At 39.6% G+C, this 19,336-nt stretch overlaps 1 protein-coding gene across 6 annotated transcripts in view; it reads right to left on the minus strand.

The window, feature by feature from the left end:
• Nucleotides 1-19,336, minus strand: part of DENND4C (DENN domain containing 4C) — an 88,292-nt gene that overhangs the window by 57,565 nt on the left and 11,391 nt on the right. For all 6 annotated transcript variants that reach the window (XM_070742511.1, XM_070742513.1, XM_070742508.1 and 3 more), the window contains exon 2: nucleotides 419-740. In XM_070742511.1, the coding sequence (XP_070598612.1) occupies nucleotides 419-723 (305 nt within the window). In that variant the 5' untranslated portion in view covers nucleotides 724-740. The remainder of the gene's footprint in view (nucleotides 1-418; nucleotides 741-19,336) is intronic.

Consider the following 19,336-nt stretch of genomic DNA (forward strand, 5'->3'; position numbering starts at 1 on the left):
TCACAGCGTCATATTAAAGTTCGGGAGTGGAGATGGGTTGGAAATCAACTATCATCTCCTAATAATTGCTTCCTTTTTGCCCAATTATTACAGATTGTAGGCTACCTAAAATTCAAAACTAAAGTCACTGGCATGACCACATCAGAGTATTTTATGAACTTTGTGTATTATCGAGAGATGAATGACCAAATGAATATTAGATATATCAGAAGTAATTTATAATATCGACCATCCAATTTGCTTCAAAATGAGGACTCAGAATAAATTATATAGCACATAGCTCATAAATAGATTTACAAAAGAAACTAAGTAATTAGCTAAGTTTCTTACAAACTAAGAAACTCCTTGTAAAAACTAACAGACCCTTTCTCCCTTCATCACAATATTGATCCCCACAAATATTTCAATGTTAGCTCACCCGATGTCAATAAGAGGTGGTTTGTCCCTGCTTCTCTTGTAGCAAAGAAAAAGCTCCGGACTTTTAAGACTTCCATAGTTCAAATTGGCCTGAAGTCCTGTAGGAGTTGCTTCTACACATGTATATCCCTCAGGAACAGTTTCACCTGCTGACTTGATGATCACAGCAAGCTCTGTGATTGGAGCCTTTGGACCAAGAGACTTGGTTTCAGAGCGATTTCCCTCTTGATCTAGAAGTGCTGACGTATCGGTGAGACCTGCCACTACAAAGTAATCAACCACTCTTGGACCTTTATCTTCTCTCATTGTTATGCCTAGGATTCCTGTTAAAAAAAAAAGTTGATTTGAATTACAGGTATCTTATCAGGTTGGTAACATAATACAATTTGAGAATGCATAATGAAATAAAACCAGGCTGAAATGCTGCCGGTTTGCTTGTGCCTGTTGGAGAGCCAGTTGTGAGGGCAGTGCGAGGCTCCGCCTACCCGCCAAGAGGATGCCATTTGTATTATTTTACCCTCTGCACATGTGCAAAGCGTTCTGTGCATGCGCAGAGGGTAAAAGAACCCAAATGGCAGTGTCCAGGCAGCTGGGCAGAGCCTCGGCCTGTCTTCACGATGGGCTCTCTGACAACTGACAGGCACGAGAGAACCTAGAGCATCTCACCCCTGGATAAAACACAGATTATCAATGAAAAGTTTCCCATCACTACTCAAACATGCAAACTGACTTAGGTATCCTTTGTCTTAAAAAATTGTAATGGCTGATAAAAGCCAGGGTATAAGAACCATTTTCTGCATTAACTGAATAAGAATGGAGCCCTCCCACCCACCTTTATTACCACATCACCTCTCTGCTCAGGGGCTGAACATCCTGCTTAGATTTTGGCTTCCTCTTGTCTCTTTGAAACAGCTGCCTATTAAAGGAATTCAGCTCAGTGTCTGCTTAGATTATGGCAATCCTAGCAGGCACAAGGCTGAGATGGTTCCACGGGCCTTTTAGCTCATCATTTTATCCACCACTGAGATGAAAGGGAACCCTTTTGCTGGCAGTGGCAGTGGCAGTAGCTTGTAACATTCCCCACTGGCTTCTTTATTTATTTTTATTTATTTATTCATTTGTCCAATACACAAATACATAGGAAGAAAAATAGACATGTAGTACATAAGGGTAAAGTGAACTTAGAGGAGAGGATATATGAAAGAAAAAAAATATATATGGTAAGTGAGAGAAAGGAAAGACAATTGGACAGGGGACGAAAGGCACACCAGTGCACTTATGTACACCCCTTACTGGCCTCTTAGGAACCTGGAGAGGTCAATCGTGGAGAGTCTAAGGGAGAAGTGTTGGGGGTTAGGGGTTGACACAATTGATTCCGGCAATGAGTTCCATGCTTCGATAACTCGATTGTTGAAATCATATTTTTTACAGTCAAGTTTGGAGCGGTTCGTATTAAGTTTGAATCTGTTGTGTGTTTTTGTGTTGTTGCGGTTGAAGCTGAAGTAGTCATTGACCAGTAGGACGTTGCAGCATATGATCTTGTGGGCAATACTCACTGACTTTATGGGGAAGCCAGCAAAGATTGCAAGTGGCAATTACATGATTGTGGGGCACTTGGCAACTGGCCATAAACATGAAGAGATTACCAAGCACCCACAATCATGATCTTATTTTAGGATTGCAACCAATTGGGAGTACTGTATTTTAGAGGCAGTAAAGAAACTTTTCCAAGGCCATTGTTAATTAGAACGGCAATTAAGCTAACAATTGTAAGTCAAGGATTACCTGTAAAACAGAGTAATTCTGACTTTCATTCTTATCTTTCCCCCTTCTCTCCAATAACACTTTTTCTCCTTCCTTTGTTTTCCCAGAGCCTGTTAAATATTCCACTGCACATATTTGCTCACACTTTCACTTGACCGAGGCTAAAAAACAAATTATTCTTATCTGGTCAGCTGGGTAGTACATTGTCTACAAGGTCACTCAAGAATTCTGGAAATATTCGTTCTTTTTTTTAATGGTTTATATTCTTCATGTGTGTCATACACCTACATTTGAAATATTTATCATTTTTCAAAATCCAGCCTACAATGACTCAAATGTGTAATATGAGCAGGTCTAATATTGTGCAAAGGTGATGACTTGGGGAAAGCTTTCAGTCTTCCTGAAAAATCCATCAAAAGGAAATACAATATTTCTGTGAAATATTGGGATGATGGAGACTAGAATTGTAGAGAGAATCTGTAGAGTTATCTCCCCTTCTTTTATTCCATTTTTAAAAGTTGGGGGGAAAGTCCAACTGTACAGAGCAAAGGGAGAAAAATCTGCACGTGGAAAAATCCTCAAAGTAAGGTTTCAGTTTTTTCAGGCATTGGGAGAGAATTTCCTTCCCCCTATATTGCAATCTCACTTTTGCCCCATTTAATAAAACAAGTTTTAAAAAATGGTAGTCAGGAAAACATTTCAGAGTAACCATCATGTGGAAGATGAGAGCAAGGGGAGTGTATGATAATCAGAACCATTGCACAAGATAAAAAATACCTTAAGCACTTTCAAGTATAATTTAAGTGACAACATCAAACCCCACCCACTTTCAATATTATTAGGAAAATACTGCAAAGAAGAATTGCAATACCGAAAGTGGGTAGTAGTGGCAATTTGCTTCTATTACTAAAAATAGTAATACTGTAATCTAGGCAAAAGTTGTGTCTAGTCACTTATTTGGCTATGGTTTGTAGGAAATTAGCATATAAACCCCCCCCCCCCCTTACAAGAATGAAATATTCTGGGAAACACACTGCTCAAAAAAAATAAAGGGAACGCTTAAATAACACAATATAACTCCAAGTAAATCAAACTTCTGTGAAATCAAACTGCCCACTTAGGATAAGTGATAAGTGAAATTGATAATCAATTTCACATGCTCTTGTGCACATTCAACTTTGTACAAAAAAAGGTATTCAATGAGAATATTTCATTCATTCAGATCTAGGATGTGTTATTTGAGTGTTCCCTTTATTTTTTTGAGCAGTATATTAAAAAGGCAGAATATTATATTTCCCTGGCTGAGAAAAGGATAAATATGCTTTTAAAGACAAAGCAGTTTCCTGCAGATCCCTGCCCCGTTCCAGGTGCTGCCCATCACCGGGTCCTGTCCACCATTAAACCATTTTTCAAATCAATCTCCATCTTTCCAGTTTCTTTCTTTCCACTTGGAACTGGACCCAGATGGACATTTCTTCCAAAAGGTGCAAATGACTTCTATCTTCTTTAAAGAAATACTTGTAAGAAACATATTGCGAAAAATATTTCTATCATCCACTGACACTTCATCATGTAGAGACCTTCTTTACAATCCCTCACAGTGCATGAATATCCTATGGACAGCTAGCAAACATCCCAAATAGACTTCTGGTGCCCAAAGAATCTGCACGGGAGAGGAGATGCTTGTGCAATTAATTAAAACACAGTTGATGTACTCCTAAACAAGTACAAAAATTCAGAAACAATATATAATTCGTTATTGCTGCTATTATTTCATTCTTGAAATACCAAATACCAGAATCATCAGAGCAATTCCTATAACAGTGCTACAATGTGTAGATGGGATTAAGAAAAGTTATAAGAGGCTGGTTTTACAGTTGTTTTTTAAAAAGTAATTTTAAATTTTAAATTAAATTAAAGTCAAATTAGAATTAATTTTAAAAGTCCATTTAAAACTGTACTATTTCTCCAAATGCTGAACAGTAATGCAAATACTGAAAGAGCCGGGGTGGCGCAGCAGGTAGAGTGCTGTACTGCAGGCCACTGTAGCTGACTGTAGACCTGTAGGTCAGCAGTTCAAATCTAATCACCGGCTCAAGGTTGACTCAGCCTTCCATCCTTGGGTAAAATGAGGATCCGGATTGTGGGGGCAATATGCTGGCTCTGTTAAAAAGTGCTATTGCTAACATGTTGTAAGTCGCCCTGAGTCTAAGGAGAAGGGCGGCATAAAAATTGAATGAATGAATGAATGAATGAATGAATGAAATGAATAAATAAATAAATACATCAGCAGCTGGTTCCACATTATCTAGCCCACTAATAAAAATTAAGGAAAAGGGCAAAGCTTCTTAGATCTTGCCCTTTTATTCCCTAAATAAAGTGATTGCTAAATATTTTATGATATTGCTGAGAGGTACACAAGACTTTTATAATTGTAGTTTATGAAGTGATACTTCATCACAATCAAGATTTAAACATTTCACACAAGATTATTATCTTCTTTCAGTACACTATCTTTAAAGAAATACCATGGTCATGAGAGAGATTTCATTGAAAATACTGGCACCAAACTTCATTAGGTGCATACGGGAGTTAGATTTTTCATTAAATGATCTAGTTCTGCAGCACGCCCCAGAAGTGAGACTTATATGTAAACATAATGATACAAGTCAGGGTCTAGATAATCGGACACAGTCACACTGCCACGTCCACTTCACCAGACCTCACATTACAGCCCACCCTTTGGAGGCATTCATTCTTGGTCAGCTCCCTGAAACTGAGGCATAGGAAGCTCAACTTTATTCTCCTCCTCCCCTTGGGTATATACCGGTATGTATAATAACTGAAAAAAACCCATTTCAACGACAGACTGATTGAGAAGTTTTCCAGCAAGGCTAGGAAAGTCTCTACCACCCCTCTCCTCTTGGTGCACAGATTGGCTGCCGCGATGCACGGTTAAATGTCCCGTGCTGCAAACGGAGGAGTGCCAGGAGACCAGTGCTGGAGGAGTGTCGACAGAGAGACAATTGAGGTTTAACGCCTGCAATGGGTTGGCTGCAGCAGAGGGGGGCGGGGTGAAGTAAAAGCGGCCATGTGGCTGTGCCCAATTGTCCCATTCTGTGCAAGTCAATAGCCTCCTCCACTAAATAGAACATTCAGAAAATTTAATAAATATTATACATACACTGTCAGTTACCATTACTTTATCTTAAGTTGATATACACAGAGACACTCACATTCTAATACCTCCTCATTTAGAAATAGATATAAATATGTTCCAGGTTTACCAAGGTACTTTACCGGTAGTCCTTAACTTACAACCATTCATTTGGTAAAAATCTGAAATTATGTCACTGAAAAGGGTGACCTATGACCGCTTTTCATACTTATGTCTAATGCAGCCTTCCCTGTGTTGTGGTTCAGCCTGAGTCAGATGAAAGACCAGCTGCGTCTCTGCTGGCTCCATGCCCGGGGGAGGATGAGAACGGAGAGGAAAGTGACGAGGAAGAAAGGCCTGGGAGCCCTGGGGAGGGGCTCTCTCAAGCCAGTAGCTTGGAGTCTCTGGAGTCATTGGATGACGAAGCACAAGCTATCATTAGTATGCGACAGAGACACATAGATCAAAGGAGGAATCAATTGAAGAAATATTATCAGCGTTGAATGAGGAACACCAGGGGGTTGGGTGTGGTCCTCATTAGCAGGGAAGGGTTTATAAGGCAGGCAAACTCTTTCGGCAGCGTGGAGTGTTATCAGAGTGGAGTTGCTGTTATCTGCATTGTCTCTCAGCATTTCTGTTCCTGGTTCGTGGCCCAGCAGTCTTGAAGACCCGTGGGAGGTGTATGTCTGTTATCTCAACAGCCTCAGCTTGGCGTTAAAGATCCTGTGTTTCTGTATGAACAATTGCCTTCATGTATCTATTTGGAGTTCCAGTGTTTTCCTGATTTGTAAGGACATTTTCTGTTGGCTTCTTTTCTTTTTACCATTATAAAACTGTGTTTGGATTCTACCAGTGTGTCTGGCTTATCTTTTTGGGTTGGAGTGACCCAGACAGAACACCCTGGCAGCGCAATTAAAATTTGGATGCTTCACAACTGACATGTATTTATGTAATCACAATTTATAACCTTTCAGCTGGCTTCCAAAAATCAAGTCAAGACAGGAAGCCAGATTCGCTCAACAACCAGATGACTCACTTAACAGTTGCAGTGATTTGCAATGTGAAATTCAGTTTGAAAGAAAAAAAATGGGCAGACAGCTCTACATGTATACATAATTTTGGTTTGAAAAGTTAAATAACTGGAATTCAGAGTCCACAAGGGAGCCAAACAGATGGAAAAATGTATTTTGGTTCTATCTGCATCTAGCATGAATTTTATGAAAGGTTAGCAAGTATATTAGTCAACATTAATTCAAAACAAATTATATATCTGTGTTTTACAAGTCTCATTTTTGCAAACCCACAAATTGTAGCTGTAGAGAAGTCCTAATTTTATTTAGTATATTTTCATCTTTAATAAAAGCTAACCATCTGGGTCAGATTGGTTTTCAATGAATTAACATTAACATCTTTAAGATACAGTATCTCAGTAAAGCTATATAGTGCACAAATATAACTGCAAATGTGCATCTACTAGTTTCTGTATTTTTTTTTTTTGCATTCTAGGCTACGTCTGAAGCAACATTATGATTTAGCATAATTAAGAACAAGTTTTTTCTTTTCAACATTCCAAACCAGCCTAAACTACTTGACAATTTACAATGCAGTTCTTGCATTACAACAGAATGAAATTTGCTCTTGGAATCTGCTTAAGAGAATGAAAATATGAAAGGCTGAAAAAATTGCCACAGCAAGTCACAGCATGAGTACAATAACTTCAGACAAAATGACTCACTACTAAAAAAGAAAAGGGAACAGGAAGTTTGGAAAGTTCATAAGTTTTTAAAAAGTCTTCTGCATCATTTTTAATTTCTATAGATATTTCAGTGCTGTATAAAATGTACATATCCTTTTCTTATGCCTATTGGAAGGTTGACAGCCAATCAAAAAATATGAGTTTTATCACTTTGTTATCACAAACACCAAACATGCCTTTAAAATTAGGATTATGAAAAGAAACTAAATAGTTTAAAGTTTTCTGAATAAAAAGTATGGTAACACTATTCTCATTTCACTCCTCAAAGTTGTCATATCTATGAAGTGTGATGGGCATTTGATTTACAAGAGAAAGAAATCTACATTACATACTGCCAAAGAACAAACAAAAAACAAAAAAAACAAAAAACAGAATGAATAAACAATCATTGGATTTGGTTCCAAAATCCAATATTCAGAGTAATTGAATATGTAAAGTTACGGCAGGAATTCTCTTTAAAGAAAACACATACTGTTATCAGTATTTTTCTGTCACCTTTTCAGATTTATAACATAATGAAAATATAGTGTGAACTTGACATTTTTAATCTAAATTGAGGGAGGGGAAAATCTTGCCATCTTTAAATTCCTTAAAATAGGAGGTGGCCACTATTTATCTACAGTGCTTAAATTATTTGAAACCAAAACAATAGAACAACTTTTTAATGGGTACCTAGCTGAGCCCCTTCTACAATTACAATTCGTGCAATCCAATTTCTAAAATCAGGTTTTCAAATCCCAAAATGTGTCTCTAATGCCACCCTGTGACAAGAAACAGGTCTCATGCAAGTGTCGGCAATCACACTCAATTTTAGACTCAGGTTATTATCCTTTTTTCCTCCTTGGCTGTTCTCATTAACTAAGTGTGATGATTTTCAGACTACAGTGGAACCCCGACATAAGAGCTGCTCGACTTAAGAGCTACTCGAGATAAGAGCTGGGAGAGGAGAGACATTTTTTTATTTTATTTTATTTATTACTTGGATTTGTATGCCGCCCCTCTCCGCGATACGAGCCGAGAAGAGCCGGGCTGGCTTACTTTCCTTCCTTCCCGCGCTGATGCAGAGCCACTCGAACAAAGCGTCGCGCCCCTCTGATGCTTTAGGCGGCTTCCGAAGCGACGCTGGGCTCTTTTGCCGCCAAAAGCGTCAGGGGGGGTGTGACGCTTTGTTCGAGTGGCTCTGCATCAGCGCCGGAAGGAAGGAAAGTAAGCCAGCCCGGCTCTTCTCGGCTCGTATCCTGGCACTTGGTGAGTGGAGAGGCGGTCGCCTCCCCTGCCGCCCCACTCTGGGGGTCCTTGGCTTCTGCTGGGGGTGGGGGGATCCGAACGCTGTTTTGAATTTCACATTCCGAGTGGCCCAAACGCCAAAGGCGAACTTCCGCACCTCAGGAGTTAGCTCGCAAACGGCGCGGCTGTTTTAAAACATCGCTGCCGGCCTGGGGGGGAGAGGGAAAGGGGGGAGAGGGGGGAGAGAAAGAGAGAGGGAGAGAGAGAAAGAGAGAGGGAAAGGGGGAGAGGGGGGAGAGAAAGAGAGAGGGATAGAAAGAGAGAGAGAGTGAGAGATGCTCAGTGAGCCTTTCTTTGAAGTTGCCTTTCTTTCTTTCTTTCTTTCTTTCTCTCTCTCTTTCTTTTTCTCTCTTGCTCTCTTGCTCTTTCATTCTTTTTTCTTTCTCTTTCTTTCTTTCTTTCTCTTTCTTTCTTTCTCTTGCTTTCTTTCTTTCTCTTGCTTTCTCTCCTTCCTTCCCTCCTTCCATTTCTTTCATTCTCCCTCTCTATTTTTATTTCTCTTTCATTTTCTTTCTTTCTCTCTTGCTTGCTTTCTTTCTTGCTCTTTTTCTTTCTCTCTTTTACCTTCCCTTCCTCTATTTCTTGCTTTCCTTTTCCTTCCTCCCTTCTTTCCTCCCTCTACAGGATTGGGTGGCAGTGAAGTTACTCTCCCCTTTCATAAGTTTCCTTGCTTCCTTCCTCTGTTCCTGTCCCTTCACCCTTTCTTTCTTCCTTTCTTTCTTCCTTCCTTTCTTTCCTCCCTCCATTTCTTGCTTTCCTTTTCCTTCCTCCCTTCTTTCCTCCCTCTACAGGATTGGGTGGCAGTGAAGTTGAATAAATAACTACAGTTTAATGAATAAAAATAAAAGTTTGCCATGTTGATTGTTTTGGGTAAAAAGAGGAAGGGAAGGAAAGCTCTCAGCTTATCATCTTATTAATAAGTAAAGTTACATTTATTCTTGCAATGTCTTTTAGCATAATTTAGACTAACTTTGTGAGTTTTTTGAGGGCTGGAACCAATTAAAATTATTTACATTAATTCCTATGGGGAAAAGTCGTTCGAGATAAGAGCTGCTCGACTTAAGAGCGCAGGTCCGGAACGAATTAAACTCGTATCTCGAGGTACCACTGTAAATGGAAACAGGCAGTGGCAACTAAAACCTCATTCTTAAGCTTCTCTGAAGATCTTCAGTTCATATGATCTAGTTGTTGTGAGCTGCCCCGAGTTCTCGGAGAGGGGCAGCATACAAATCTAATAAATAATAATAATAATAATAATAATAATAATAATAATAATAATAATAATAATAGTCAAAACACACTTTAAAGAGCATGTTTTAAATACAAAGCATCAATTGGATTTAGCTTATCCTTTATTGCCCATGAATCCAGCAAGTATTCTGCCTCTTCTATGGTATACTGAACTAGTGTCCAAGTACCTAAGCATTGGGGAACCTTTACTCAGACATAATGTCATAATCTTCCTCATCTGTCCTTGAAGGCCAAAACAGAAAAATTCCTTTCCTGGAGACATAATGCTCCTATGACTCTGGACATGTAGAAACAACACAGCGCGTGTTTCTCCACTGCCTGTACAGTGATCCCCCGATTATCGCGAGGGTTCCGTTCCAAGACCCCTCGCGATAATCGATTTTTCGGGATGTAGTGGTGCGGAAGTAAAAACACCATCTGCGCATGTGCGCCCATTTTTCCATGGCCGCACATGCGCAGATGGTGGGGAAACGGGGAAACCCCATCGGGGAAACCCCATCTTCGGCTCTTCGCTGCTGCCGCGCTGCGGAGCAGATCAGCTGTTGGGCGGCCGAAGGAACCTTCCCTGGGTCTTCCCGCCGCCCAGGCAAAGGGGAAACCCCAAGATTGCTTGCCGCTTGCCCGTTCACCCGCCCGCCCGTCTACTCGCTTGCCCGTTCACCCGCCCGCCCGGCCGCTCCGCTTGCCCGTTCGCCCGCCCGCTCGGCTGCTCGCTTGCCCGTTCACCCGCCCGGCCGCTCCACTTGCCCGTTCACCCGCCCGCCCGGCTGCTCGCTTTCCGTTCGAGAGCAAGAGGGGGAGAGATAGAGAAAGAGAGAGAAGGAAAGAAAGAGATGAGAGAGGGAGGAAGAGAGTGTGAGAGAGGAAGAAGCAAGATAGAGAAAGAGAGAGAGAAAGAAAGATGAGAAAGGAAGGGAGTGATGTCATCGGGTGGAAAAATCGCGATATAGCGTTTCGCAATGATCGAGATCGCGAAACTCGGGGGATCACTGTACAGTGATCCCCCGATCATTGCGGGGGTTCCGTTCCAGGACCCCCCGCAACGAGCGGGTTTTCGCGAAGTAGCGCTGCGGAAGTAAAAACACCATCTGCGCATGCGCAGATGGAGTTTTTACTTCCGCAGCGCTAGCGAGGAGCCGGACTCAGCTGGGAAGCGGCGCTGGGGTTTCCCCACCGCCCACGCAAACTCCTCGCTGCCGCTCGCCCGCCCTTCGCCCGCCCACCCCGCTCGCTTGCGCCGCTTCCCAGCTGAGTCCTGAAGCGAATTCTCAGCTGGGAAGCGGCCCCAGCGAACGGCGTGGGCGGGAGAAGGGCGCGCGAGCAGGCAGGCTGCGGACAAGCCGTTCGCTCGGGCCGCTTCCCAGCTAACAACGTGGGCGGGAGAAGGGCGCGCGAGCCGCGGGCGCGCGGGCAGGCAGGCTGCGGACAAGCCGTTCGCTCGGGCCGCTTCCCAGCTGAGTACTCAGCTGGGAAGCGGCCCGAGCGAAGCGGCAGCAGCGAGGAGTTTGCGTGGGCGGTGGGGAAACTCCTCGCTGATGCCCGCCAAGAGGGGGAAGACCTAGGGAAGCCGCCCAGCAGCTGATCTGCCCGGCGCCATCTACGCATGCGTGCCCATAGAAAAAAAAAGGGCGCGCATGCGCAGATGGTGTTTTGACTTCCGGGTTGAAAAATCGCAAATTGGCCTGTTCGCAATGGTCGGGGACGCAATAACCGGGGGATCACTGTATTACTAGCCTCATTTCATCATTATTGCACAAATGCCAAGGGTGCACAAGGAAATTCCACATCTTCCTATTGCTTTCAGATATCAACTATGCTATGTTGCCGCCAGGTTCTGCAGAGCAGCACTTAAAATCCATCAAATGATGACCTGTGCCATTAACTAGTATTAATTAGCACCTAGTTTGTCATACTAGGGTGCTCAGTAATTTGATATAGTCTGCCACATTGTAACCTTTATACTTCTCTACATCTATCTAATGTCCTACATCGCCTTTTAGAATTATTTCTAGACTTTTGTTTTACACTCACACACACACACACCTTTTGGCTTTTAAAAACATATACTGTATTAGGCTTTGATGTGCCCATTATCCTTTTTAATTGACTGCACATCCACACTCCTTATGCTGGTTTATGACTATAATACAGATTTGATTTGACTAAGAGTACATGGACATAAAAACGTAAGAACTGTTTTTAAGACAACCATATATTTTCTACCATCATGCAACTACTTTAAAGACATATAGAAATTTGCTACATTATGTTCCCATGTGCTTCAGCATTTAAAAAAAATCAGATCCAAAGCACCATACAATCCTTTGTACAAAACTATCATCAAATTATCCATTTTTAAAAAGGGACAATATACACATAACAGCAAATCATCTTAAAACTGTTTCCTCTTGTATCTAAACCCTTATCATGTACCAGATAGTTTAAAGAAATCATTCTCATCATCTGCTCTTGATGTGATAAACAGCCAAAAGCATATGATGAGAATGATTTTTAACAGCAAAAGCTATACTGAACAAGCCATATTAAAAAACAGTGATGAATATCAACTGTTTAAAAGGAAATAAGAAAGCATAAGATGTGTGATAAGGGAGAAGTACACACATCATTCACTTTGAATCTTTTCAAATCCAAGCTTAGAAATTTCTGTTTAACATAATAAAAATAGACTGTAAACTTGATATCCTCATCCTATTTTTAATTGGGGGGGGGGCAATCCTTATACTCCATAAGAGTTCATAATATTATCCTAAGAAGAGCCATGCTGACTCAAGCTATCTAATGCAACATTCTGTTCCCACAGCACAAATAAGTTGCCAATGGGAAATTTGAAAGAGAAAATATGAGCACAATTGTCTCCAGCAATGAACATTCAGAGGCATGTTTCCTCTAATCATACAGTGTTATATTGCCATTAGCAACCATTAATGTTAAGCTAGAAGATCTCTAACATCCCTTCCAACTCTGTTATTTTGTTCTGTTCTGATAATCTTCTACACCCTCCAGCAGTTTATTACATCCAATTTTAAATTCCTTGCCACTAGTATATATTAAAATAATACTTTCACAATTTCAATTTATACTAAATGAAACAATTCTTGCTGTCCTGAATATCTCCCAATTCAGCTTCCTTGGGCGACTTGGAATCTGATGCTGAATGGAGAAAGACATTTACCCCTTCCTCTTTCTCTACATAACATATAACTACACTGCTCAAAAAAATAAATAAAAGGAACACTCAAAGAACACATCCTAGATCTGAATGAATGAAATACTGTATTCTCATTGAATACTTTGTTCTGTACAAAGTTGAATGTGCTGACAACATGTGAAATTGATTGTCAATCAGTGTTGTTTCCTAAGTGGACAGTTTGATTTCACAGAAGTTTGATTTACTTGGAGTTATATTGTGTTGTTTAAGTGTTCCCTTTATTTTTTTGAGCAGTGTATTTCCCAGAATATTTCATTCTTGTAGGGGGGGGGGGTATATGCTAATTTCCTACAAACCATAACCTTTATTTTTTTGAGCAGTATATATAAATCCCTATCATATCTCAATCCATTGATTACATTTTCTTTCCTATGAAGCAGTATCTAATGTTGTATTTTTTCCACTTAAAACTGTTCCCAACTTGTAATCATTTTAATTGCTTGTCACAATAGAATGGGTTTCGGATGGATTTGTTCTAGTGAAGCTACATTAAAGTTTGTTGCTGTTACAAACAATGTTAAGCAATGTAATATTCCATACATTCAAAAATAGGTTAGGCCAGGGATCACAAACTCCTGGCCCGTGGTCTTGCACTGGTCCACAGAATGCCAGAAACTGGGCTGCACCTACAAGTGAAGGCCTATCCATTGTATGCAAGCAGCACATAAAACCATGCCCCTTCCGGTCCACTAAAAAACCTCTCTCCACATAACTAACCAGTCCCTGGTGCCAAAAGATTTTTTTTGGGGGGGGGGGGCACTGGGATAGTCTACTGCAAATCTTGTTCAGTTCAGATTACTCATTGGCAAAAAGATAAGACCTAACCCTAATAAGATCTAACCCCATAACTAGTCCAGATCTAATCACTAATCCCTACTGAAGATTTACCACAGTACAAAAAGCAATACAAAAGAAAGAAGATTCCTAACAATATAATAGTTGATCAACTTAATACTCAATTATTAAGCAAATAGGTAATATTGACACTACCACTAGTGTTTTTCTTAACACTGCCCCTTTTATAAGGCTACTGTATTTATATTTGTAAATAACAGTACTAAAAAATAGCCTGGGGCAACCAGACTATTTTATCTGGAGTACCTGTTGTCTGATCAAACTGGTCTCATTTAGGGCCTCAGAATCTAAAAAGGAGTAATGGTTTAATTGTTTGCAAGAATAAAGATGATGATCATCAGGATTGTAGACTGACCAGACAGCAATAGCTACATTTAGTCTGCTAATTCATTGCATTACTGGGAAATCATAATTATAAGATTTCCCATATAGGAAAAGGGGAGACATGATGGAAATATTTAAATATGCTAAAGGGTTAAATAAGGTTCAGTAGGGAAGTGTTTTTAATAGAAAAGTTAACATAAGAACAAGGGGACACAATTTGAAGTTAGTTGGGGGAAAGATCAAAAGCAACATGAGAAAATATTATTTTACTGAAAGAGTAGTAGATCCTTGGAACAAACTTCCAGCAGACGTGGTTGGTAAATCCACAGTAACTGAATTTAAACATGTCTGAGATAAACATATATCCATCCTAAGATAGATTGGACCATGAGGTCTTTTTCTGCCGTCAGTCTTCTATGTTTCTATATTTTATATTTTTTATGAATTTAAATAACAGGCTTAGTTTTACTGACTTAATGTTAATAATCTAATATCAAGTTGTATTATATACAGTCTATAATTTTCATATTCAGAAAAAACATGTTATATATATATATATATATACACACAGACACACACACACACACATACATACATACATACAGTATATATATATATACTGTATTGTATTTTATTTTTCTTTCTGCTGGTCATGAATGAAATGGGGAAAAAAATAATTGTCCTTTTCTGAGAGTTTTCCTGCTGTGTATGCTTTCTGAAGTAAAGCACTCTGAATAATACCCAATATTCTAAACGTAGAGAAATCACACTGCCTCGTTTAATTAGTTTTAAAAATTTCCAGAGCTATATAATGAAAGAAAATATACTTCTTCAGTTATATGCTCTTGAATATGTTTGCTCAAAGTACCTGGCAGTAACTATAACAAACAGGTATAAGTAAATTACCAAAGAAGCAATTTTAAGATGCTAAAATAAGATACCAAGTTTCTTTGTTAGAGTATAACTTACCATATAATTTATTCAAAATATTACCATATCTTTTTTAAATTACCATTTATAATAACAAAAAGGGTTCCAAGTACACTTTTAACTCTGAGACCTACATAAATCAATAATGGCTTTAATTACTTATTGTTCTAAAACTCATTAAATTCTGTAAGCTTAACAACCCTTATTTACATGACTGCCAGTTTCTGATTATGTCAAAACACTGTTGACTCTTAACAGTCACATAGGTCACAATACTTGACATTTGAGCTAGATTATTTTGAGATGTTGACATTATACTGTAAATTGGTCTATATAATTCTTTAAAAGTTGCAAAACAAGTCACTACGGAATAACCTGATTAATCTGAAAAGTCTACCTTGCAAAGCAAAAACAAAGACAAAGCTGACTCCTACACTATCACCTGACTTGGTTCTTGTTTTGTTTGGCTTCAGTCTGCTCTCATTTCCTTCAAGCGAAGTCCCATTTGTTCATGATGGCTATGAAATAATCTGTTTCATCAATTCATCCGCCTGTTTTCCTATTCATTTCCCAGCCTCCAAGGAACAGGAAGTTTTTCACATTAAAAAAAAATACATTAGCAACTGCCATTAATAAAATCTATAGCACTCATTTTTCCTTAAAAGAAATTATATAATTTTTTTAACTTTAAATGTTCCCTAGAGCAGCAGTGAAATCCAATTTTTTTAATACCAGTTATGTGGGTGTGGCTTGGTAGGCGTGGTGTCGCTTGGTGGGAGTGGTAGGGGAAGGATACTGCAAAATCTCCATTCCTTCCCCATTCTTGGGGGAAGGATATTGCAAAATCTCCATTTCCAGCCCGCTCTGGGGTCAGCCAGAAGTGGTATTTGCCAGTTCTGCTACCGGTTCTCCGGACTACTCAAAATTTCCGCTGCTGGTTCTTAAGAACCGGTCAGAACCTGCTGGATTTCACCCCTGCCCTCGAATAACAGTTACTCTGTTCTACCCAATACCCAAATACACACTCTTTCCCCTATATTTCTATGTGTCCACAATTTTACCATATTACCTGACTAAAAGAAATTTTTTATTATTATTATTATTATTATTATTATTATTATTATTATTATTTATTAGATTTGTATACCGCCCCTCTCCGCAGACTCGGGGCGGCTCACAACTGTGACAAAAACAATATATACTGACAAATCTAATAATTAAAATCTAAGATAACAATTATACATTTAAAAATCTAAAAGCAAGGAACCCCAATATAAAAAACATACATACAGTCATATCATGCACTAGAACTGGAGAGGGGCGGCATACAAATCCAATAAATAAATAAATAAATAAAAATAAACTACATAGGCAGAGGGAGATGTCTCAGTTCCCCCACGCTTGACGACAGAGGTAGGTTTTAAGGAGTTTACGAAAGGCAAGGAAGGTGGGGGCAATTCTAATCTCCGGGGGGAGTTGGTTCCAGAGGGCCGGGGCCGCCACAGAGAAGGCTCTTTCCCTGGGACCCGCCAAACGACATTGTTTTGTTGACGGGCCCCAGAGAAGGCCCACTCTGTGGGACCTAACTGGTCCCTGGGATTCGTGTGGCAGAAGGCGGTCTCGTAGATACCCTGGTCCGGTGCCATGAAGGGCTTTATAGGTGATAACCAACACTTTGAATTTGCTCAAATATATAGAATGCTTAAATAAAGAACAACTAATTCTGCTGCACTTCTACATCAGAAATGCAAATGCAAAACTGTTATTCCCCAGAGCCTAAATGAAAGCAAGAGAGGCCAAAGCAATTAACTGGAAGAAAGTAAACACATTTGGTCAACAGCTCTGCCTGTAATATTTTAGTTTCAGAGAAGCATTTCCAAGTCCTCAATTGAGCTCACTGACTTTCCTTTCAGAAGGACGCAGTGACACTGGGACACTGCAACCATCATAAATATGAATCAGTTGCCCAGAATTTGAATTCTGATCATGTGACCATGCAAATGCTGAAAAAGTTGTAAGTGTGAATAACAGTCAGAAGTCACTTCTTCCAGTGCTGTTGGTAACTTTGGTCACTAAATGAACTGTTTTAAGAACTATCTGTAATTTATTTGTTATTGTCCATTAACTATTCCATTGTGCCAATATGAGAATTATTGGACTAGGAATAAGAGTAGAAACTGCTGAAACATTTCTGATGCACCTATATCAAGGGTGTCAAACTCAAAGCCCGCTGGCTGGATCTGGCCCATGGGATAGTTAGATCTGGCCTATGGGGCCACCCTGAAAACAATGAAGAACCAGCCACCAATACCTCTGACAGTGGAAACAGAGCTCTGGAGTCTACGAGAGGGGCGGCATACAAATCCAATAAATTATTATTATTAAATTATTAATGTGAGTGAGCTCCATTTTTGGCTGCAATGGCTTCCTGCAGCCTTCTGCCACCAAAAATGCAGCTTGTGACGGCCACATGCCGTCCCCAACTCTGTTTTCACTGGCAGAGCACTCTGCCCCCCATGGGCATCCCTAACATGAGTGGCCCACCCTGCCATCCAAGGTCAAACACAACCCTAATGCCGCCCTCAGTGAAATCGAGTTTGACACCCCTCGAATATGCGATTGCATGTAAGAAAATGTCATAATTTACAAATTACTTTAAACATTAATTTAGCCAGAAAAATATATGTTCTAATTTCTTCTCCAGGGTCTGAAGCCAAACTGGAAGAACACAATAGTCGGCAATTAATATAATTTCAGTGAAGAGCAGCAGAGAAAATTACCATATTTTAAAGACAGAATACAAGAAATTTGTTTGGTAGCAGAAAAGTCATTTTTAATAACAGCATTCTTCTAATTTACAAAAAAGAGACAAATAAGTTACATATTTAAAATGTTATTTTAAAAGCTTGTTAACAACTCCCTTACTGCCGCAACTACCTCTCCCAAGCTTAAGGAGAAAAAGCTCTGAAGAATGGGCTATTTAAATTTTTACCAATAGCCTCAAGATTTTCCATTCCTACCAACAGAATGCTTTCTTTAGATTGGTGACTGATGATTCACATATTCCCCTTAAATATTCTGGATTGGGTGGCATTGTGATTTTTGGACATTTTTTTGCATTTTGGGGATATTAAAAGGCAAAGGAATTCATATAAACGTACAGCATCCAATACCTTCTTTACAATTAAATAACTGGGCTAATCTTCTCCATTTGGATATTAAGAGGAAAACAATGTTGTCTTACATTATATAGACTACAACATAAGAACTCTCTTTGAACCATTCTTCAAATTCTGGAATTGCAAAAAATAGTCCAAACATTTCAGAAGTACCATTAGAGTTTGGTGTTGCATCAGTGCAGATACAGGTAGTTGTCAACTTACAGCCACAATTGAGTCCAAAATTTATGTTACTAGGTGAGAAAGTTGTTAAGTGAGTTTTGTCCCATTTTACAACTTTCCTCGCCATATTTGTCTCTGAAGTTGTTAATTCAGTAATTTGGTTAAATTAGTAACACAAATGTTAAGTAAATCTGGTTCTCCTTTTGTTTGTTAGAAGGTTGCAAAGAGGGATCACATGATCCTGGGACACTGCAACTATCCTAAATATAAACCATTTGTCAAGCATCCAAGTATAAATCATGGGACCACAGGAATGCTGCAACAGTAATAAAGTGTGAAAAATGGACATACATCCCTTTTTTCAGTGCCACTGAAACTTTTAATAGTCACTAAATGAACTGTTATATGTCGATGACCTCCTGCATATGGATAAGCTTGTTTAGCAATCAATGTTTAGTAACCTTCAAAGTTACAATGGTGCAGAACGAGATTTACAATTAGTTTGGTTCTCATAGCCATGGTTGGTTCTCATAGCCATGGTTTGGTTCTCATAGCCATTACAGCAACAGCACTTCCAGGGTCAGGAAAGTTAGCGCCCACCTCTCACCCAGAAGGGAAATATTAAAAAATATTTTAAAAGGCAGGGTAAAATATTTCCCCTAAAAGAGAAATTTAAAAATCTTAAGGGAGACAGAAACAGCAGATATTTTGTGCCCACTAAGAAAAATTGGGGCAGCCTATCTACAAAACAAAAGATCTTCAGCTCCAGGGTGAAGAGATTAAGACATAAGAGATTAAGACCTGGAAGCTTTTAGATTCGGATTTTCCCAGATGTGCCAATATGACATCTCTAATAAAATGGAACTTTGAGGAATGCCTAGCCTCAAAGTCTTCTTTCGTTGAGGATGCTACTTGGAATCCTGACACTTCCAAGGACATTGCATACCCTCAGAAACTTCAAACTTCTCAGTCAATCTACAGAGCCAACTATGACCCCACTTGATGCCATCGGAGTCTGACAACAG

The sequence above is a fragment of the Erythrolamprus reginae genome, chromosome 2 (assembly GCF_031021105.1).
Source record: "Erythrolamprus reginae isolate rEryReg1 chromosome 2, rEryReg1.hap1, whole genome shotgun sequence".
Taxonomy (NCBI): Eukaryota; Metazoa; Chordata; class Lepidosauria; order Squamata; family Dipsadidae; genus Erythrolamprus; species Erythrolamprus reginae.